At 40.4% G+C, this 23,432-nt stretch overlaps 1 protein-coding gene across 1 annotated transcript; it reads left to right on the top strand.

Annotated features, from left to right (window-relative positions):
- The first annotated feature begins 1,519 nt into the window (after positions 1–1,519).
- LOC308327866 (FERM domain-containing protein 7-like) lies at positions 1,520–22,377 on the top strand. Its single transcript, XM_080781437.1, has 6 exons — positions 1,520–1,588; positions 1,856–1,937; positions 2,662–2,720; positions 7,913–8,008; positions 8,124–8,290; positions 21,183–22,377. The coding sequence occupies exons 1-6, from the start codon at positions 1,523–1,525 to the stop codon at positions 21,346–21,348; spliced, it is 636 nt and encodes a 211-aa protein (XP_080637563.1). The 5' UTR covers positions 1,520–1,522; the 3' UTR covers positions 21,349–22,377.
- Positions 22,378–23,432: the final 1,055 nt, after the last annotated feature.

Genomic DNA, 23,432 nt, shown 5'->3' with positions numbered 1-23,432 from the left:
ACTTCAGATCATATTTTAGGTCTGCTATTTTTGAAAAATCGTAAGGCACAAATCTTTGAATATATATTCTTTCAGAGCGAACGTTTTTTATTTATTCCGACGTCAGGCCTGGGTTAAAGAGTCGTGCTGCAATATTTGTATATTCTATGTTATGGAGTTCCTGTGGAGAGCCAGAAGTACAGGACCACAACGTTAGTACTGCGAATAATAATAATGGTGATTCCTGATCTGGTACTGGTACCCAGTTTATACAAGCTCAAAATCTGGGCATTTGAAATCACGCAATGCTTTAGCGCTTTGTCCCTTACTCCAAGTTGTGCATTGTGGGATTGGGATAATGCCTTTTCAATCGGGGCCAGAATACGTTATCACACAGTTTATTAAGGGAATACATTATGTTCTGATAACTAGTGTGACTCTGTCTTCTTATAAACCTAATGATTTAAGTTGAACTTTTCTACTTTCTATTTAACACCTGCATGAGTTGGCCCTATAATGTTCTGATGAAGATAATGATACCAAAGTAGTGTGTTTTTTCTTTGTACAGTAGGTGTTCAAAAAGAGACCTTTCTCTCTTTTACTCTGTGTTCTCCACCTGCAGGCGCTGTTTGTGTTCATGGCATTATCGTTTGCCCGTGATGAAATCATCTGGCTCCTTCGTCACGCCGACAACATCCAGAAGAAAAGTACAGATGACTTCATAGACAAGTAAGCAAACACACACACACACGCACAATAATACACACACACTGATACATGATCGCACACAGTAATGTGTGTTTGGTTGCTATGTATATAATGGAATGTACATCGCTAGGCACGACAGAATTGTTGACCTATTAGCTAAGTTCATATGTTTCATCATCTGCCAAAATGTATAAGCACTCGTATGTTTTAACTGCCATGTTCATGTAGCCAGACTCAAATCACACTGTCGTGTGGTATTTGAGTCTATGATGATTTCAGATGTCACAGCTAATACACCAGATATTGTTGGTGTTGATGACAGTAGAGAAGTGACCATTTTGGAAGTGGCATGTACATTTGACCACAGTCTGGAAGAGGCATTCCTTACCAAGGTGCTTAAGTACCAGCGTCTTAAAGATGCTATTATACAGCTTGGCTACAAATGTAAACTACTTGTGTTCATATTTGGAAGCCTTGGTAATGTCCATAAATCAGTCGTGAGGTGCCTGCAGATTGCAGGCATGCCCAAGCTGAGAGCTGATCAGGCATCGGCAAAATTCTGTTCAGTGTCTGCAATAATTGGCAGTCGCCATATATGGAGAAGGCGATGCCCGTGATCTGTATCCTGAAGCACTTGTTGTAGAGTTTTCCAAGTTTGCGCATCCACTATTGTTTGTGTTCAAGAATTTCTTGTTAAGTGTGTGTGTGTGTGTGTGTGTGTGTGTGTGTGTGTGTGTGTGTGTGTGTGTGTGTGTGTGTGTGTTACAGACACATAGCAGAGTTGATCTTCTACATGGAGGAGCTGAGGGCCCATGTGAGGAGGTATGGTCCAGTCATGCAGAGGTACTACGTTCAGTATCTATCTGGTTTCGATGCTGTGGTGCTCAACGAACTGGTGCAGGTACACACACACACACACACACACACACACACACACACACACACACACACACACACACACACACACACACACACACACACAAGCATTGAAAATGTCAGTGGGACAATCTTAATTAACGGGGGGAAGGGGGTTACTGAAACTACCCCTACCACCCATGGTTTCATATTCCTAATATTTATTTGTATGACAATGATGAATAATGGCTAAAGGAACATGCATCGATAACATTAATCACCGTAAGAATGGAACTTGTTTTTTCTATGCTAGAACCTCTCTGTGTGTCCAGAAGATGAATCAATCATCATGTCTTCCTTCGTCAACACGATGACCTCTCTCAGCGTCAAACAAGGTAAACATAAACTACTGTACTGTAAATCATGGTTTGAGGTAATCATGTATGATCATTTAACCCTGAGAGTGTACAATTGCAACAGGTCATTATTTCTTTATACAGTCTTTCAGTTCAATTAACCCATTTAGGCCTGAGGTCGAAATTAAAAAAAAAGTCTTCAAAATCCTGACGGCTTTCTGAAATGTTTCTGTTTCAGTTGTGCTCAATATTTCATGTCAAGGAAAGGACCCCAATATGAAAATATGTTGTTCCAGGGACCCCAACACAGAAGCAAAGAATTGAGTTAAAATGTTCACTCTGTAACAATATATATTCAAAGATGTGAGGCACATTTTCACCATTTAAAAGAAATAGCAGACCTACAAGCTCGTAGAGCGCCACTCGGCGTGAGCTTGTAGATCTTGTATAACATAAAAAGGGTTCCCGCGCAAAATGGGTTAATACTGGAATGTACTGTGTTTATATTATGCCAAAAACTGTTTCATGGTTTCTCTCTCTCAAAAAAATCTAAAAGGAAAAGAAAAACCTGGTACAACAGAATAACATTCATAAGCCAAACGCCAGCAGACAGTAAACATCAAAGATTAAATGCTTATGTCCATGTCAGCTCAGTGTTGTGGAATATAATTATTGAAGGATGATGTGATGTGTGTGAATATTGTTTTAAAAATAACATCAAACACAGTGTTGTGGTAATTTTGCACATGCTTGTTCCTTATAGTGGAGGATGGAGATGTGTTTGACTTCAGAGGCATGAGACTGGACTGGTTCAGATTGCAGGTACACACACACACACACACACACACACACACACACACACACACACACACACACACACACACACACACACACACACACACACACACACACAGTTGAACTTGATAACAACTACATGTTATTCAGGAACAAATTGTATCGAACGAATTTGCTATATTTTCAAGATGTCTCTGGGCAAGCTGGATATTATGCGTTTATATTGTCAAACATATTTTGTGTAAATGTGTCCTTTTTTTCAATTCATGATCATGTCAATCAGAGATCAGCGGATGAGCTTTTTTGTCACCCGAATCCGAGTGTGCATATTTATAATCCGCCTGTTATCCCACCGCATAAATGACTTAATCCAATTTATATATCCGCAACCACCCGAAATCCGCTGCAGGGATATAGCCAATCTACAAGTTCAAGGAAAAATACTACTAACGCACGCACGCCGAGATTTGGTGCCTTTAAAAAAAAAACTATATTATAATTTAATTCCGTTTTAAAAGTTATAAAACCTATAGATGGATGCCATTCATTTATTTCCAGCATTATTTCACCCGCGGTTTATCCGATATTAATTAATAATATATTCTTTTGACCCAAACTGACTAACTAACCGGCTAAATCCGCCATCCGCTGGTGTCTAATGTCAATACAATACAATACACAATGGTGCTATAGTCTTCCGTTTGTCGTTCTCTTGTTTCTGATTCCTCAGACTTATTGCCACTTTCTTTGCATTTCGGTTCATCCCTACTTCCTGTTTTCCTTTTCCTCATTCCCTCTTCGTTTCCATCCAACCTGCCTTTCTTTCCCTGTTCATTTGGTTCGTTCCCTTCTATTCCATCTTTCTGTTCTTTATTCCCTCCCACCATGTCTCCTCTAGGCGTATACCAGTGTTTCTAAGGCCAGTCTGGGTATAGCAGACCACAGGGAGCTGGGGAAGATGATGAACACCATCATCTTTCACACCAAGATGGTGGACTCACTGGTGGAGATGCTAGTGGAGACCTCTGACCTCTCCATATTCTGGTGAGAGACACACACACACACACACACACACACACACACACACACACACACACACACACACACACTAGAACATTATTATTCAATAAGAATTGTAAATCCTTAACCCATTTTGACCTGAGATCAGATTCTAAAAATGTCTTCTACATCCTGACAGTTTTCTGAAAAAGCTATGTTTCTATGTCAGTCGTTCTTCGATTTTTCAAAAAATAGCAGACCTTCAAGCTCAAAGCGCGCCACTCGGTGGCGCGCTTTGAGCTTGTTTTTTTTTTAGCTTGTCTTTTCAATAGCTAAAGCATAACATAATGCTAACACCAAAATGTTGAAATTCTTGTCATTTAAAACGAAATGTGAAAGGTTTGTTTTCAATGTACTGTGTGTGTATTTCTGTTATTGTAGAGCCAGGGGTTAAACGGGTCACAATAATAACCTGACTTCACAGCCTTGTGTGTTCTCGTACAGACAGCAAAGTGTTTGAAACGTATACTTTGTTGTTGTCTTCTTTCAGTCTGGACAAGTTGCACACAGCCCTGTCTGAGCTGTGTTTCTCCATCAACTACGTTCCCAACATGGTGGTGTGGGAACACACCTTCACACCGCGAGAATACCTCACCTCACATCTAGAGATCAGATTTACCAAGTAAATACATGTACACACTGCAAATACTCACATGTGTTTGATTGCTCAATGTTACACTGCGACCTCTAAAGCCTGCTGTAAATGATCCCCAAAATAAATATTGCTGTTGTCCTCAAATGTTGATGCATGTATCATGTATGTAGATAATGAATTATGATTTGTCATCAGTGGATACAAATTACATTATGTATGTATTTATTTATATTTATCTTAACGTTATTGTCTAGCGAAATGTTCTAATTTAGCTACAGTTGTCAAAACACGTGCAAACATAAAGTAAACCTTTGTCTGTGTTCATCTTGTTACCTTTTATTCACATGGAAAGCTAAACTGTTTCATGTGTATGTGTCAGGTCTATTGTGGGGATGACCATGTACAACCAGGCTACTCAGGAGATAGCCAAGCCCAGCGAGCTACTGACCAGCGTCAGGGCCTACATGACCGTCTTACAGTCCATAGAGAACTATGTCACTATTGACATTACCCGCGTGTTCAACAACGTGCTGCTGCAGCAGACCCAGCACCTAGACAGCCATGGAGAACCCACCATCACCAGCCTTTACACCAACTGGTAAGATGACCGAGACCGGGTGGCGCCCGCTGGCCTAGTGGTGGCCTGACGGCGTGTTGCGTGTTTGAGTACCGTATCATGAACTTCATGGCAACCTTTGCTGCATGTTGTCTACATGTTGTCTCTGTAAGACAGCCCTCCCCTATACACCGGGAGGAGCAGTGCACCATTTCTTACATTATTTATTTAAAGACCTTTTAAGCGTCGTACGAAGCCAACTCTTGTCGTGACAAATCATGACAACAAACACAATTCTTCGGGCCAAACAAAGAATTAGAAAATAGAAAAAAACACATTTTTTGTTGTTTTTCTTCTTTGTAATTATTTGTTTGGTCCAAAATATTGTGTGTGTTGGCATGATTTGTCACGACAAGAGTTGGCTTCGTACGACGCTGAAAAGGTCTTTAAAAAAATTAATTTAAGAAATGCCTATGGGAAAAATGCATTGGGATTCATTTCCTGGGCCACTCGTTGTTCTGAAAGGGGGAGGGACTGCGACGCTCTATAGGGGTGGCTTTCAGGACTATTCTTTAGATTAGGGTCTGAGAGGTTAAATCTCATCAAATGGTGGCCAGTGGCTCAAATGCCAAATAAATAATGGGCCTTGAAATGAAAAGGGTTGAAAACCACTGTCATGAACCCATCACTGGCTGTGTTGTTAGGGTTAGGAGCAACACTACGTCAACCGTACGTCCCACAAACGCTAATATGGTATCCGTTTCGCATTCGGGTTCTTGGAAACGCCCCCCAGCCACTGCGTTAGTTTGACTGAGGTTAGGTTTAGGTATAGTTTTACTGAGGTTAGGGTTAGGTATAGTTTTACTGAGGTTAGGGTTAGGTTTAGGTATATTTTTTACTGAGGTTAGGGTTAGGTATAGTTTTACTGAGGTTAGGGTTAGGTTTAGGTATATTTTTACTGAGGTTAGGGTTAGGGTTAGGTTTAGGTATATTTTTACTGAGGTTAGAGTTAGGTTTAGGTATAGTTTTACTGAGGTTAGGGTTAGGGTTAGGTTTAGGTATAGTTTTACTGAGGTTAGGGTTAGGTATAGTTTTACTGAGTTTAGGGTTAGGGTTAGGTTTAGGTATAGTTTTACTGAGGTTAGGGTTAGGGTTAGGTTTAGGTATAGTTTTACTGAGGTTAAGGTTAGGGTTAGGTTTAGGTATAGTTTTACTGAGGTTAGGGTTAGGGTTATGTTTAGGTATAGTTTTACTGAGGTTAGGGTTAGGTTTAGGTATAGTTTTACTGAGGTTAGGGTTAGGGTTATGTTTAGGTATAGTTTTACTGAGGTTAGGGTTAGGGTTAGGTTTAGGTATAGTTTTACTGAGGTTAGGGTTAGGTTTAGGTATAGTTTTACTGAAGTTAGGTTTAGGTATAGTTTTACTGAGGTTAAGGTTAGGGTTAGGGTTAGGTTTAGGTATAGTTTTACTGAGGTTAAGGTTAGGGTTAGGTTTAGGTATAGTTTTACTGAGGTTAGGGTTAGGTTTAGGCATAGTTTTACTGAGGTTAGGGTTAGGTATAGTTTTACTGAGGTTAGGGTTAGGGTTATGTTTAGGTATAGTTTTACTGAGGTTAGGGTTAGGTTTAGGTATAGTTTTACTGAGGTTAGGGTTAGGTTTAGGTATAGTTTTACTGAGGTTAGGGTTAGGGTTAGGTTTAGGTATAGTTTTACTGAGGTTAAGGTTAGGGTTAGGGTTAGGTTTAGGTATAGTTTTACTGAGGTTAAGGTTAGGGTTAGGTTTAGGTATAGTTTTACTGAGGTTAGGGTTAGGGTTAGGTTTAGGCATAGTTTTACTGAGGTTAGGGTTAGGTATAGTTTTACTGAGGTTAAGGTTAGGGTTAGGTTTAGGTATAGTTTTACTGAGGTTAAGGTTAGGGTTAGGTTTAGGTGTAGGCTGTCAATCACAGCGACTGGCCAGTCACAGCGCACCATTTACTCAAATGCGAAACGGGAACCATATCAGCCCCACAAACAGTTGCTCTTTAAACCTTTGCATGCGTTGTCTTCGGATCAAAAAGACTGCCCGCCAGCATGTTTATTGTTTACCATCAAAAGAATAAAAATAAATAGTCATCATGTTCTTTTGTAAATGAACTCCCTCCTTGATCATGCTATGGCTTCACGCAAAAGCATTAACCCATTTAGACCTGAGTTAAAAAACATTCACTTTGAAAGAATATATATACAAAGATTTGCGCCGCATTCTTATGATTTTTCAAAAGCAGCAGACTGTGACTGTGTGAAAGCACACCTAGGCATGACTGATGTACAGTACTACATCGGTCAGTGCGTGCGTGCGTGCGTGCACATGTGTGCATTGGCGAAGGTGCGTGCATTGGCGGAGGTGCGTGTGTGTGCGTATTGCCAGTTCCACCCACAATCTGTCTCTCACTTCCAAGTCACAGCATCACTCGTACAATGTACGTGTGTGTGTGTGTGTGTGTGTGTTGAAAAGTATACTTTTGGGAAGTGTGGAGAGGTTCGACAGCCCTTGACACACGGACACACACACACACACAGACACACGCACGGACACACACACAGACACACACACACAGCTGTGTCTCCATCCATCCAAAACCATGACACTGCCAGAGTGAACATGTTGAAAGATTGTATCAGAGAGAGAGAGAGAGAGAGAGAGAGACATGCATTTAGCAAAATAATACTCAGTTGTTCTTAACCCATTCTGAACGGGAACCCATTTTGGTGTTAGCATCATGTCATGCTTTAGCTATTGAAAAATAGCAGACCTACAAGCTCATAGCGCGCCACCGAGTGGCGCGCTACGAGCTTGTAGATCTGCTATTTTTGAAAAATCGAAGAACGACTGACATTTTTAGAATCTGATCTCAGGTCAGAATGGGTTCATCAGACCAGTGTGTGTCCTAGTGGAAACCTCGTATGAATCTGATCTCAGGTCAGAATGGGTTAAAAAGACGCTAACGTGTGTTTTGCAATGACACAGGGCTACACCAGGATCAACGCCTTCAACTGGTCCAAGATTCGAAAGCTGAGCTTCAAGCGCAAGAAGTTCCTCATCAAGCTGAGATCAGACCCCACTGTAAGTCTTCTGTTCTTATGACGGGTTGGGGGGGGGGAGGGACTTGGCGAAAAAGGAAAGGTTCTATTTAATTGTCTTCCTCCTGTCTGTCTGTGTGTGTGTGTGTGTCTCGCAGCAAAGTTCTCACCACGGCACGTTGGAGTTCAACATGGCGAGCAGAGACTGCTGCAAGGTGTTCTGGAAGATCTGCGTGGAGTACCACGCCTTCTTCAGGCTGTTCGAGGAGCCCAAACCCAAACCCAAGCCGGTTCTGTTCACCCGGGGGTCCTCCTTCCGCTTCAGGTAAAAAAAGGAAATCACATTCGTGTCCCAGACTGTTGGCTCAACCGTCTTGACACCTATAGGCCAACCAAGCCAGCCGGACGGACGGCGTGCCGCGGGTTCGACTCCCCCGAGCCTGGCGGCTTAGGGTTAGGGTTACATACATTGCTAATAATACATTGCTTGTATTATTAGAGGCCTCGAGCCCTGCATGTCCAGAACGCATTTTTTAATGCTGCCCTCGATGCGCAGTTGCCATAAGAATTTCCCAAATTCGGAATCATCCAAATCCTCTAAAATATAAAATAGATCCTCCATAGGCTCCATTATTGGTTAAGATGTTGGAGTAAAGATTCAGGATCTGAAAAGAAGTCAGAAGAAAATGTTAGATTAAATTCCTCAGACCATATTTATTATAGGCCTTATAATATTTTAATAACCACTTGAACCGTATAGGGAGGGGTGGGGGGGTTTGTGAGCTTGTAGATCTGCTATAAGTGCTATTTTGAGTGGAGAGGTTTGGTGTAAAGGGGGAAAGAACACACAGAGCCATGGGTCAAGTTTACAAGGGTGTCTAAATGCATGTGAATCAGACATATAGGACAAACCAAAAACATTCACTTACACAACACTGATGATAGTGTTGTTGAATATGCATGGCTAGCTATACAAAATCTATGAAAAGGTGGACGGGTGGGAAATTTGGTATATATAGTCTTTTTTATTGGCCTAAAATATTGTCTATATACATACATTCATGAATCCACTTGCCCGGCTGTCGGTATTGAGCAATTTATTTTATAGGGGTTTCTTGTGACTCTCACAAGAAACCAGACTCAGGTGTGGTCCAATAATCTCACTGACGATCCAACTCCACCCTGCCAATCAGCCCTAGCAGGCCATGCAGGGAGAGGGTCATCACACCATAATATCCAGTACACCACTATAAAAATTGCTCAATACTGCAGAACAGAATCAAGTAGGCTATAGTAAACTCTAAAAAAGAAACAGCCCCGTGAAGGTTATCAAAACGTGGCATGGGCTGAAGCTTAAACACTGATTAGATATAGAAGAAAGTTACATTACAGTCACACTGAGCTGTAGCACCTGCCAAGAAGAGGAGCGCATTCCAGCTAATAAATTAATTAATAATAGGACATAACTGTACAGAGGCCAAAAATACCTGCAGGGGGGGGACAGGCATGGGCCTGCCCTGGACACCTCTTGTTTCATCCGCTCAAGAATATCCATCCTGTTTGGGTAGCCTAAAATAAGCTACTAGCTCACTGGCACACCGTGACAAAGCTAGAGAACCGAATCCAAACATTTCTAAACCGTTTCTATTAACCCATTCTGACCGGGCACCCATTTTGGTGTTAGCATCATGTTATGCTTTACCTATTGAAAAATAGCAGATCTACAAGCTCATATCGCGCCACCGAGTGGCGCGATACGAGCTTGTAGGTCTGCTATTTTTGAAAAATTCGAAGAACGACTGACATTTTTCGAATCTGATCTCAGGTCAGAATGGGTTCATCAGACCAGTGTGTGTCCAGTGGAAACCTCGTATGAATCTGATCTCAGGTCAGAATGGGTTAAAGGACATGTTTTTTTTCCAATTCAATTCAATTCAAACTTTATTCAAGACACTCACAGGGGGGTCCATATAGGGCAGAACACATAAAACATAAAAACACAAAAGTAAACAAACTATAAATAAAATAAACAAAGTATAAACAAACAGGGGGGACTTATCTCTGTACATACAGGCTAGAACGCCAGTGGCTCCACAGCTTGAAATACAACATGTGTATTTCATTTCAGAAGCTGATTATTCGTGGTCTATAGAAACGTATGTTCACGATATAAAAAACCCATACTGACAGCAGTGCGCTATTTCATCAACCGCGGATTCATTATCTGGAAGTCAAGATTGCTTTCCCGTGAACTCTATGTCTAACGAAACGAAGCTCTGGGCTTGCTCCTCGTCATCGTTCATAAAGTAACTCATCGACATGAAGTACCTCGGCTAAGCGGGAGTGCTTGTGGACATTCTCTCCCTTGTGAACGGTGGGCTGCAGCTGTTGCAACACGCCTCTGCTGCTGGTTAGGGCGCGGGTCAGACGAGCAAACTTCCCCCAACCTGAGGATACAAAACATATCAGGAACAATGTGTCAACCATAGACTGTAAAAAATATGGACAAAGCGTTCCCCGGGTCTAACATGAACGTAAAATGAAGCCTGAAATCCCTTGCACTGTAAGTCGCCATCTTTCAAGATCCGTTTGAGCCCAGTTTGGCCATTGGCTGGCCCAGACAACGAGGCGGGACTTCCCCCCTTCTTCTTCGTTGGTTTTTATTTTGACTCGAGTGGGTGGGGGATGAACTGTAACGGTAGCCACGCCCCTCAGAACATGCGCGACTTTATGGTCATTTCTTTTATAAATGGGGCCACCAAAAATAATATTATGACATTAGAAATGAGACTTTAAACTAGTGACTGGAAGCGAAAAGTATTCATGACCATGTTTATTAAGGTAATACAGTCTAGGTGAAGTTGGGCCCAAATACATGGACTTCTATGGGGCTATGGTTTTTTTTGAGCCCAATGATAGCGCCACAACAGGCCATTATATGAACTTTCATTTCCTTAGTGGCTTCAAAAAATCTGTCTGACTGACCCCTGGTGTCAACTCATAAAGTGATAATTTCTTCAGATCAGGTAAATATAAAAATGTGCATTAATATATTATAAACATATACTGCATACCTCAACTTTACATTCAGTTCGCAAAGTTGTGTGCATGTTAATATACAACATTCATATTTTAGATTAAGCAATTATTAATTAAACCACTACTCTTTCTTACGTATGATGTTTGGCTTCGGTTGCTATTCCCCAAAAGATCATTGGAAGCACATTTGCATTGGATGGGAGTGGCCTACGGCCTACCTTTAAACTACTTGGGCTAAAATTGGCCTTACAGACATATTGTAATAAAAGAATAGTTACTGTAGAGATCTATGACTATGAAACAGACTATATGGCTGTGTGTATAAAACGGCTTCTCATGTTATCATGCTATGTGAATTAGTAGATAGTTTAAATACATTGTACTGTATCTAGCAATTCAATTGGTTTCTTTTTTGCATGTACTGTATACAGACAAGGGGGAAGTACCATACTGTAGTATTGGGAAGCATGGGTAAGGGTTTGAACTTTGAACAAATCTGGCAAGAGCTCAGGTAAAGGAGCTTAAAGCTGCACTATGTAACCTTCCTTTCATTCGCAATGCTGACATTTTTGCCATTGAGCTAATAGAGCCTGCAGCCTGCTTGCTCAGGGGGTGAATTGAATCTTGAACAATCTGATCTTGTGTCTACACTCTACAGTAGGTGAGACATGACCTTTTTGACACAATCTAAATGTCTCAATAGACCAAATATAACCACCCCAATTCTATAAGTTATATTGTATCAATAACAAATCCTACCAGTACAGACTGGACAAAATGAAAATGTATTCATAAAAAAAGTGATGCGTTTAACTACAGCATATGAGACCCAGATGGGCTAACTCTATATGGAACCGTATATGACAATGTCAGCTGGCACAAGATGCTTCACGTTTGGGTTACTCGTCGTGTGGGCTTCAAAGTGGTTCTACGAGCGCATTGAGGCGTGCCTCAACTAGGTCATTTGATGCGACGCCCAAGTGGACCCTAATTGGGTTTTCCTGTCAGCCTATACTGTCTATCCCTCCATAAATAAATAATAATAAAGGTGAAAGCCACAAAAAAATATATATAAGCAGCGATACAATGGGACCAAGCAATGACAAAAAAAATCACACCCGTGTGAACTGAGCGCTGCAGGCTGCTGCAGCAACACCACTGGCTGGCTGCAGTTACAGTGCTCAGTGTGAATGGGCCCTTTTAGGCTGCTGCAGCTGTTCGTACGACAGACAGAACACACATAGACAAACCCGTACCTCGACACGAACACGGAGAATACACACATTTATCGATAGACCAAGTGTAGCGATGGACAAAAACAATTGAACCCCTCTTTGTCTATTTTTTCTTCTAAACATTGTTAAATACAACGCACATGTACTTGACCCCCCCCCCCCGGCTGGTTCACCTGAGTGAGGGGTATGGATGTTGGAGAGACCCGAAACCCCGATGACCTTAGGATACATCACTGAGGATAACGTCCCAGGTGCATCCATGCAATGTATTTTTAGTTTTAGTTGTTCTATTTATAGTGACTCGTAAGAATATAGACAATATAGTCTGGTGACCACCGGAGAGACGGGTGACAGCCGGAATGTTAGACACCCGGGTGAGCAGTTTGGGTTGGCGCCCCAGGCTGTGTCTTATTCCGTGAGGAGGGAAGCCCAACAAACCCACAGCGAAGGCCTTTAGGAGGGGCCATTCAAGCCACAAGCGGAGCCTGCAGCAGCACCACCATGCAGAGCCATTGTGGCTCGAGAATCCACCACTCCTGAATGACGTGCCTGGTGGCGCTGGGAGACTGGTGCAACGCACAGGGGCTGGGCCTGGTGAGAGCAGGAATGGACCTGGTGGGGCTCCGGACAGGAGTCCACCCACAGAGCCTATAGTCCGTCCACGCACCAGTTCCTCTCACTCCTAGTTCCGGAGCATCGGATTGTGTGGCCCTGTCTTTCCCTAATGGGACTGATCGAGGGTAGCTACTGAGACGCAAGTCGGGACTTGATCACCCCCGGGCTGGGTCACCTGAGTGAGGGGTATGGATGTTGGAGAGACCCGAAACCCCGATGACCTCAGGATACATCACTGAGGATACGTCCCAGGTGCATCCATGCGGTGTATTTTAGTTTTAGCATTGATACAATCGTTTATTTACATTTCCATTATACTTCGACGCAGTTACTAGATCGTTATACACCCCCTAGTTGGTGCTGTAGCATATTGTCTCACAATGCGAGATGTAACTCTAAAACACATCTGACGGGAGATATGGAAACCAGACGGGAGATTAACCCATTCTGAACGGGAACCCATTTTGGTGTTAGCATCATGTTATGCTTTAGCTATTGAAAAATAGCAGATCTACAAGATCTGTAGGTCTGCTATTTTTGAAAAATCGAAGAACGACTGACATTTTTAGAATCTGATCTCAGGTCAGAATGGGTTAATCAGACCAGTGTGTGTCCAGTGGAAACCTCGTATGAATCTGATCTCAGGTCAGAATGGATTAATTGACTGATGCCAACCTTTGGTGGAGTCGTCCTCGATGGGCTGTTTGAAGGCTGTGATGTCACTGAACTGGCAAAGAAACAGAACAACCTTCTCCTGTTCATTGCGAATGGGAGCAATTTTGACAAAGAACCAAACGGGTGTCCCTGAAACAAAAGAGGGAGAAAAAGACGATTGATGCTCATTTAATCAGACAATGGTGTTAAATAAAAATCCATATTGTACAGCATAAGTATAATGTTGAAATTGTACTAGTCTTTGAGAACCTTGAGAAACATTTCTAGTAACACCTGCTGGTACCCACTGAGCATTTTTGTAGTCGTCTAGATGGCAAAGAATTCGTCTTAAAAACTGGGGTACAAATAGTCTAAAAATGAACGTTTTTTTTAGCAGTCTAGGCTTAGATTAGACTATTCTAATAGAACAATATATATAATATATATATATAGACGTTGAAACGATGTTGTTTCAACGTCTAATCTAAGCCTAGACTGCTAAAAATAACTTTCATTTTTAGACTATTTTTACCCCATTTTTTTAGACGCTCATTTAGACGTCTAAAAGCCGAAAATTGCTCAGTGGGTAGAAAAAGGTTATACCATGCAAGTGGATATAAATACATGGTCTGATTCTGGACCAATTAGTACTTCTGCCGAGCTAGAAATGTTACGGGCTGCCTTTGAACTCTGCTGTGCATTACAGAGGCCAGGATACATTTGCATAAGAGGAAAACAACATTTATCTCTCCACTTGACGAAGCTATATACTTACTGTTTTTCTTGTACATTAGTATTTCAAATGAATTCATCTCGTAGTTCTCAAACGTTAGTCGCACTTTCTCACTTGTGTCCTTGTCTGTGAGCTCCCCATACATGAAACTGGAAAGCACAAAGGGGGAAATATCATTTTAAATATTTCATATCCATTTGGCATGATGAGAAAAGCAGACATTCAGGCACCTTTGCGCTGCATTGCAACTCTTAAATGTGTGAATTATCTTTGTAACAGAAGACAGATTTTCTGAGGGCGAATTTGTTTTATATATCAACAAATAGGATACATCAATGAGGATATACGTCCCAGGTGCATCCATGCAATGTAGTTTTGTTTTAGAATTGATACAATCGATTATTTCCATTGCAAAAAATGATTCGATACGATTATTTGCATTACATACTACATTAGCATACATTTTCACAATTCCCCATCTTAAACACAAATATTGGTATGTGATACATGCCCATCTCCTCTACAACTAAATATGACAATTCTGTGTTATTCACTGCATAGTATACTTTTAACTTGACTGTGAACAATCTCCATGTGCAAATCTCCACTGTCAAATTAGACTATTATGGAATTCCATTGAGTAAAATTTGATTAATGATGGTTGAAATAAATCATGACGGCATACTTTTTTCCCCCTTCTGAACGCCTTAATTGGCTTTATGCAAAAGAACCTCACAAAAACGAATGAATGCTGAATAGAGGGTCAAGCAGCAATGAGCAATCATTTAACCACATACTGTACTGACGTTCATCTCACTTTGCTAGTTAATGCCATCCTTGGTAGCACCATGTCCTAGCTTGATCTAAATATAACTGGAGTAATATGAAATGCAAAGGGAAGGGTAATATTAATTAGACTATCTGAGGGCTGTATTTTGCGTGTCTTAAGTACCAGGTCTTATTACTTAAAGGGTAAGACCACTTTTTTTTGAGGTTTGGGTTGTGTAGTTACTTTGCCATGATGCAACTCCAAATGTGGACAAGAAATAAAAAATAACTGCTCCAGTGATTAGAAATTGATAATTCAAAATATGCTCCTCATTGACTTACATTGATGTAAAACAGCTCTCAAAGTCACTCTTTTAGTACGTAAACAAACAATGTTGATTCAGACAATATAGAGTATCACCAAAAGTCATGTGGTTTTATTTTTTCATAAAAATGTTATCTTCCTGTTGATTTGTCCATTTTATTGGGAAGAAAACCCGGACTGGATCTGTGGATCCGGATCCAGACCTTCAAATAGTAAAATTAACAGGAATCTAACATTTTTATGAATATATTGTCTGAATCAACTTTGTTTGCGTTTTTTTTACGTACTAAAAGAGTGACTTTGAGAGCTGTTTTAGCTACAATGTAAGTCAATGAGGAGCATATTTTGAATTATCAATTTCTAATCACTGGAGCAGTAATTTCTTTCTTGTCCACATGGAGTTGCATCATGGCAAAGTAACTACACAACCCAAACCTCAAAAAAGTGGTCTTACCCTTTAACTTAAAACCTGGAGGCGTGATCAATGCCATTTGGCTATTCTGAGTGGCCAAAGAGCATTGACCACACCTCCAGGTCTTAAGTTAAGTAATAAGACCTGGTACTTAAGACACGCAAAATACAGACCAGAGTCTTAAAAGACAGAAGTGGTTGATCCAAAATCATTGACAAAGCCTTGCTATCAACATTCAGTAACACATGGTCACAGCATTGCTTTCAACTATAGATAAAAGTGTGACTGTGAGGCTAGAATAGACACATCAATTTAGCAACTCAGTGGCCTTGTAGTTATTGCCCTGAGACTTCGAGGTCAGGGGTTCAATTCCCGGCCGAGTGTTAAGGTACGCAGGATGACTGAACCCAAAAATGCAGAGCCACAAACCAGATTCCAAAATCCAAGGATTTATTTAAGCCAAGGTAGTAAGGGTAACAAAACAAAGGAAGCTGTAAGCTCAGGAAACTCAAACTCCATTCAAAAACATTTCAGAAGGTACAAAACAAACTAGTAAGTCCAAAAGGCAAAACTGTACAGAACCAGGCAGTTAATCATAGTCCAAAAACGCAAACCTTTCAAGGAGAACCAGGAACAATAGGGGTACAGCTCAGGGACGAAGACAAATGTTCTGACAGTTTGTGTTTGTGAGGAGTCCAGTTATATAGGGAGCAGGTAATGGGCAAAGTGTTCACAGGTGGGCTGACGAGGGAGTTGGAGACAGGTGTGCAGTGTGATGGAATGGAAAGAGGGAGTGGCCAGGGAGGAGACATGGTCTGTGGAGTGACAGATCATGACAACATCACTTCTTTTGATGTCAGGGTGGGAAAATGCAACTGTTGCGCACCAACAATAGCTGGAAAATGACCTGCGTCAGCTCACCCGATGCTTGTCGCAAATTCAAATAAACATGAAACAAACATAATGCACCAGTCAGATAAGTATAGTAGGGTTCGAGTGGTTAATGGCTGTGAGCCGACAACTCAATTAGTGTTGCACAGCACACATTTCGTGTGCACACAGCCCAGTGTTGCACAGCACACATTTCGTGTGCACAGCCCAGTGTTGCACAGCACACATTTCTCACATATATCCTACTCTGTTGCACCAGGTGACTCTCGAGGCCCTAATTACCCCGGCTTACCAACAAACCACACCTCAATGCCAAAGTTGTTACCCCTGCAATATTAAAGTCATATTGCGTAATAGTTCGGACAGTTTAATAGTTCCACCGCCAAAACAAACGCTGTAGAGTCCTCGCGTCAAGGACATTTTGGAACGCAACAACATTGTCAGAAGTGGTATGTACTGTATTAAGTTGAATGAAATAAATAAATAAATACATTGCCCTTATGCATTGTCGGTGCCTGCGTCATGTTGGTGTGAGTATTGGGGGGCAAACTCATGACTAAAAGTACGGTATAGAGAGGTTTAGTTGAAAACGTTACACAGTATATGACTTTATATTTATGCTGAAATATCTCCTCGCCTACCTGCATGTGCTGCTTTTCTGCATGACTTCAGCCCTGTGGTACCCCGACAACTTGCAGAAACCATCATTGCTGTAGACAATGGGCCAGTCCACTATCTGTGCATTTCCAAGGACAAAGTTGGTGTCTGTTTAAAATTAAATGGGAAAGAAAAGGCTGAATACTTGAAGGTGTTACGTAAAAACTGTCAGCAATAACATAACATTTGACAAAACATTAAGCTACAAGTATTGCATCAACATGGAAAGACCAATGCCAAATGCATTTGATCTCAAACAAAACAAATAATCTGGGCTAAATGCAGTGGAATAACAGTTATTCAGGAAATGACTACACTTACAGTAGTATGCTGTAATAATATGTGTCTTTAGAATTAATCTCTGTCCTCATTGAACATTACCATGAACCTCGCAAATGTGATGTTATTGTATGATAATGTATATGATTGAGGAGAAGTTCTGAATGCCACATATCGTAGCACATGCTGACTCAAATTGAATTCCAATTACATTTAGCTGAATAATGAATTTGAAAGATGACATATGGTACAACTCATAAACAAATGGGGGGAAAAAGACATTCAACATGAATACTAGCCTGGCTAATAAGCCAGACTATAATATCATATCACACAACACTGTCGCCTCCGGCTGATTCGGTCTGGCTGATGATGAATACACCTTGCATGAACGGCATAGTCCCTATACTCCAGAACACACAAATAACTCTAATAAACACCAAAACAGTAAACACAGGCTATAATTCAGCATTTTGCATAGAATGTATTATATACACCACACGGACTATATCAATTCAGTCATGATGAGACATCACCCAAGTGCCTCAGATGAAAAAGGGGGACACGTAATCACGTTTTGGGAAATGCGAAAGAATCTAATCCTCTAAAAAAAATCTTGAAAGAAATTGACTGCTGATCCTCGCAGCAGCTATATATACTGTATCTTGGGGTGATGTCAAAATATTGACACATTTTGATGGTCCTGAAAAGAAACGTATTTTTTATTAGCCATGCCCAGGCAGCCAAAAAAAAGGTGTATTCTATGTCATTGGAAATCAGAGACCCCTCTTCTCACTAAAACAGCGACAGCCGGCTTCCCACCCACGAACATGGCCAATGATTGTGTCTGTTGGAGCACCCAACCAGCCGGGGGCACCTACAGTATGAGAAACCAAACCCTAGTCATCACTATGGTGGGCTGGTGGTACTTTACCCTTGCAATCACCCAGACACTGTGTGTGAAATCCCTTTTTAAGGTCTCTGACATTGAAAGTGACTAATTAGCTGTATACTGGTTTGTCTAAATTATTCAAACGTGACATAGCATCCCATGTTTACCAGTTTTAAATTGAACATGAATGTATGCTCTTTCGTAGATTTTAAAGCATTTTTTACAGATACATTGATTCTCGTCTTAACATGGTATTTGTATAGCCTATTTAGAAGGATATGAAGATATAAGTCAACATGTATAGCAACTGAAATAATGTAAAATATTATGGTATACCATTATGATATATGATATACCGCTACGTAAATGTTCCTTATTGTTACTCAAGCTCATTCTAGTGTCATAGATTAATGTTTTCTTGGACCTAAGAATGGTTCACTTCAAATATGATCAAACATCCTGCAGTGCAAACTGGTGGTTTTATTGAGATGATTTACCCATTGTGCACTTTCACTGCTTCTACTAATGTCACCATATGTGACTAAAAATAATAACACAAACGTAAACATGATCATATACTGAGTACAATACAGACTGCATAATATCTCACTGACAGTTATGTGTGTAAGGTTTTAGAGCTATACGGCCACACAGATTGTTCAGCTGTCCATTTACATTTCAGATGAATATTTCCACTTTCCACTGAAACAGACAAACTATGGATGTGAAAATAAAATGTGAATATATTTGTAAAAAAATAAAATGAATAATAACTTTTGCACTTTGAAGACACGTTATTGATGCAAAGATTCAATGACCACCTCACAGGGAAAGAAACAAAGGTGGAAGAAAGTGAAAATAAATTGAAAACTATGCAATTGCCATAAGACACACATTTCCAAGACAGGTATGGACACGCACGCACGCACGCACGCACGCACGCACGCACGCACGCACGCACGCACGCACGCACATGATCTAAACTGGTCAACATCTCTATGATCACGTCACAACAAAACACATTGACCTGACAATTAAGCACATCAGTCTATTGACACAGAATGACAGAGAATGATAGTTCCATGCCAATGTGTTATTTTACAATGGTCATGTGCATGTTATTGTCGGTAAACATGGATAAGTTATTTTGGCAGTATAGCCCTGTGAATGTTCATTTAGTATATTGTGTGGCAACACACAGTTATGGTCTAACATATCAAACAAATGTGTGCCTTGTAAATTAACAGCATTTGGTATAGAACATGTTGTGATGTACCACTACAAAGAGAGGAATAATAGAGAGGGGAAACATAGGCAACACTAGAAACTATATGTATTATAATACCTGTCTGTCTATTTGACAGTGTCCAAACTGAAACATTTAAAAAGAAGAAAAAAAAATAGGTTAATAAATAACAGAGAAAAACATCATCGTTCGCTTAATAAAGGATGTGAAGTGACCACCAAGATGGTGATATTATAATACTCGTGTTACAATATGCTGCTATGACATGAACTGGTGCAAGTGCGTTCTTCTGGCCAAGACAGGCAGCAGAACAAATTTTGGTTTCAGACGTAAAACAAACACAATCATAAAATATCAAGAAAGAGATCCTCAGCATTAGTCATCAACATCAAACAGGCAATAACAACTACAGCATTACTATATACATGCATCCAGTAGTGAGACCAGCTCCTGGAGATGCAGGTCACTTTGCATCTGATTCCAAGCACAGTGATCAGCATACTTAACCCATTCTGACCCGAGATCAGATTCTAAAAAAAATGTCTTCTACATCCTGACAGTTTTCTGAAAAAGCCATGTTTCTATGTCAGTCGTTCTTCGATTTTCCAAAAATAGCAGACCTACAAGCTCGTAGCGCGCCACTCGGTGGCACGCTATGAGCTTGTAGATCTGCTATTTTTCAATAGCATGATGCTAACACCAAAATGGGTTTGCACTGTGCTTTACCCAATGCAGTACAAGCTTCAGGGACAGATAGTAGACAAAAAACTTCCCATACTTGTTTAACATATCATGTAGATATCCATAGGCAAGATAGAAGAAGACCAAAATAGCCAACATGGCAGATCATCAAACCTGAGCATAAGACCAATGACCAAGTATAAGGGCTTTATTCTGTAATACATTTCAGGGCTCAATGGTAGACAGTAGGCAGCAGCAATTTGCCCTTTGGCCTCAACAAGGACTTCAGTTGTTTTGCATCAGTTGCTGAATGTGAGGCTTAAATGAGGGAATTATCAATTACAATTCCTATTTATAATAGTGGGCAGATACAGATTAAAGGGATATTTTAACCCACCTCTCTCTCTCTCTCTCGCTCTCTCTCTCTCATTAGCAGGCAACAGTGCAGCACTATGCCTCTCTCTGTTTCTGGCACAACAGCGGCCCTACTGGTACGCAGTCATATACTGGCGCTCATTAACCAACACATACGCACATAGGTGAACACAGGCATAGGTGAACACGGACATTGCTGTTCCTTGGAGTCGTTGCACCACTCAAAAATATATAAAAAAAAAGAAAAGGAAAAAGGAAAAATCACTCAAGAACATTCTAATGTGTGAGGGAGCCGTGATTTTTCCATTACTGTTTTCATTCATTTTTTCTTTCTTTTTTTAATCTAAAAAAGCCTCCAGCTGACCAGGCGGAGGCAGTATAATAACCATAATTACTGCATGTTTTTTTTTTTTAGGGGACACGGGGAGAACATGCAAACTCCACACAGAAAAGGCCCTTTCGCCAACCCACCGCCTCTGGATATGGGCGCTGATGAAGCGGAGGAGAGAAGCAAGTTGTACCTGACAAGAGCCTGGTTTGGAGTATACACAGAGCAATATATCACAGTATTATCAGCATAACATTAGTGTTGGATTTTTTTTTTTTTTATTGAGACTGATTACATAATGGACAGAAGTGGTCCCAGGACCAATCCCTGGGGCACTATTACTGTATTGTGGAGAAGCAATCTAACTTTATTTATATTGCGTGTATGTTTATATTTGGTCCTTAAACGCCATCACTGCCATTCCATTCATGTTCAAAAGGTGTGGAAAAACACAGTGAGAACTTGTGAAACTGGGTAGGCATTGGTCATTTATCCTTTCAGTCAAATTACTGTACTATTATGATACTGGGATTTTGTGTCTGGAGTCTGGACTCTGGAAAAATCTATAATTTCAACATATTAAAGGCAAATTTGATCTTGAAGAGGGATGTTAATGGCACTGCATGTACTGCCGTCCATCTTGATTCAATGATTCTATGGTCTGTAACATTTTAATGACTGATTTCTCTTTTAACCCATTTACAGCTAGAATATTGGTGGCCAACTATTTCCAGTGTATTTACAGGAATAGCCTTGATCAGTCCCTGCACTGACAGAGCGCATGGTGGCATGGGTGTGCTTCACATTTTGTGAGACATTTACCTGCCATTGTTTTCTAGTGCGACTTAAAATGAGCGAGCTAGTTTGCGTGTTCACTGTTCAGTCTGTCTATAGCTCAAGCACACTTTGACAGGACAAGTAGTTGATACTTGGATACACATTGGCTGTTGATGGTATAAGATTGAGACAATTTTGGGTTAAAAACTCGAGCTAACATGAGAGTTTGTAAAGCAAGAAGAGACCTTATTTACACATCAGAAACGAGAACTATTCTAGGCTCATGTCCCTACGGGTCTGTATAAGAGGATGGCTTCTCTTTACATCACAGCAATATAGAGAACCTCAGGGGAAATAACCAAATTGACATGTAATTTAAGTTATTCCTTTTATCTGAGGAAAGCTAAATAATGACTTGCAAATATAGAACACATTTATCAAAAAGCGAGACATGGATGTAATCATGTAACAATCTATTCCATCATGAATGGAGCTCTTCCAGGCAGATCTACATTAACATTACTAATTTGAGGGTGAAATAAATGAGTACCGGTATACATTTACTAATAATCTAGACTTTTTTATATTATATTATATTATTATATTTTGTTCCACACTGAACTGCTTGCCAAAGCTTGGTTTCCCTGACCAACTCAGGGGGGACAACGAGAATGAAATAAAACTATTTTTTTTATTTCCCACCCACCCAATATGAAAGTAATGTAATATAAATCTACACGGGGGACAACTCATTTGTACTATATTATACTTTTCAGCTCCAACTGCATCGTTAGTAACATATCATTATGCACATTGTCTTATACTGGACGCAAGGACAGTGAAAATGACCCAACAGGTTTCTTAACTGGGTGCCATTTTTTGGGGGAACAAGTTGTGTCATAATAATTGAGATACAACAGGGACACTCTTACTCCATCACTCACACCACTCTCCTGTCCTTCCTTTCCTGCTGTGAGACTGAAATGTAAACAGCAGGAAAGGAAAGACTGTAGACAGGAAAGTGGTGTGAGTGAGTGATGGAGTTACGAGTGCTCCTGTTGTATCTCTATCAGGATTATATGATGACACAACTTGTTCCCAAAAACATTCTCCATTCCATATGTAATAATATGGAAATTACATAAAATAATATTACTAACGTTAGTCTTTAAAACTTCATAATTACAAACTCAAAATCTTGTCATTTCAATTTGGTTTTAAAATGATTTTTTAGATAAAAACACTTTATGATATTCTCGACCATGAATGTGAATATGCAAAAATGATTTCAAGTATTCTCAATTATCAGAGCAATTGGAAGCTATACTGTGTGAGTGAAAATGGGAATGACATGGGAGGTTTCAAATGTCCAAAACATAGTACATACACACTCTTGTTGAAACTGCTATAGTCCGAGGATGATGCACATAGAACAGATGTTAAGTTCGGCCTTATCAAACAACATTGGACATTGTACCTCGACTTTGCCAAAAATACAAATACAGCTCTTACAGGGCTATATTTTGCGTGTCTTAAATACCAGGTCTTATTCCCTAACTT

This window comes from Protomyctophum bolini (assembly GCF_963924005.1).
Source record: "Protomyctophum bolini genome assembly, chromosome: 14".
In the NCBI taxonomy this organism is placed as follows: domain Eukaryota; kingdom Metazoa; phylum Chordata; class Actinopteri; order Myctophiformes; family Myctophidae; genus Protomyctophum; species Protomyctophum bolini.
The sequence above is the reverse complement of the archived record's forward strand: the minus strand, read 5'-3'. Positions and strand labels throughout refer to the sequence as shown.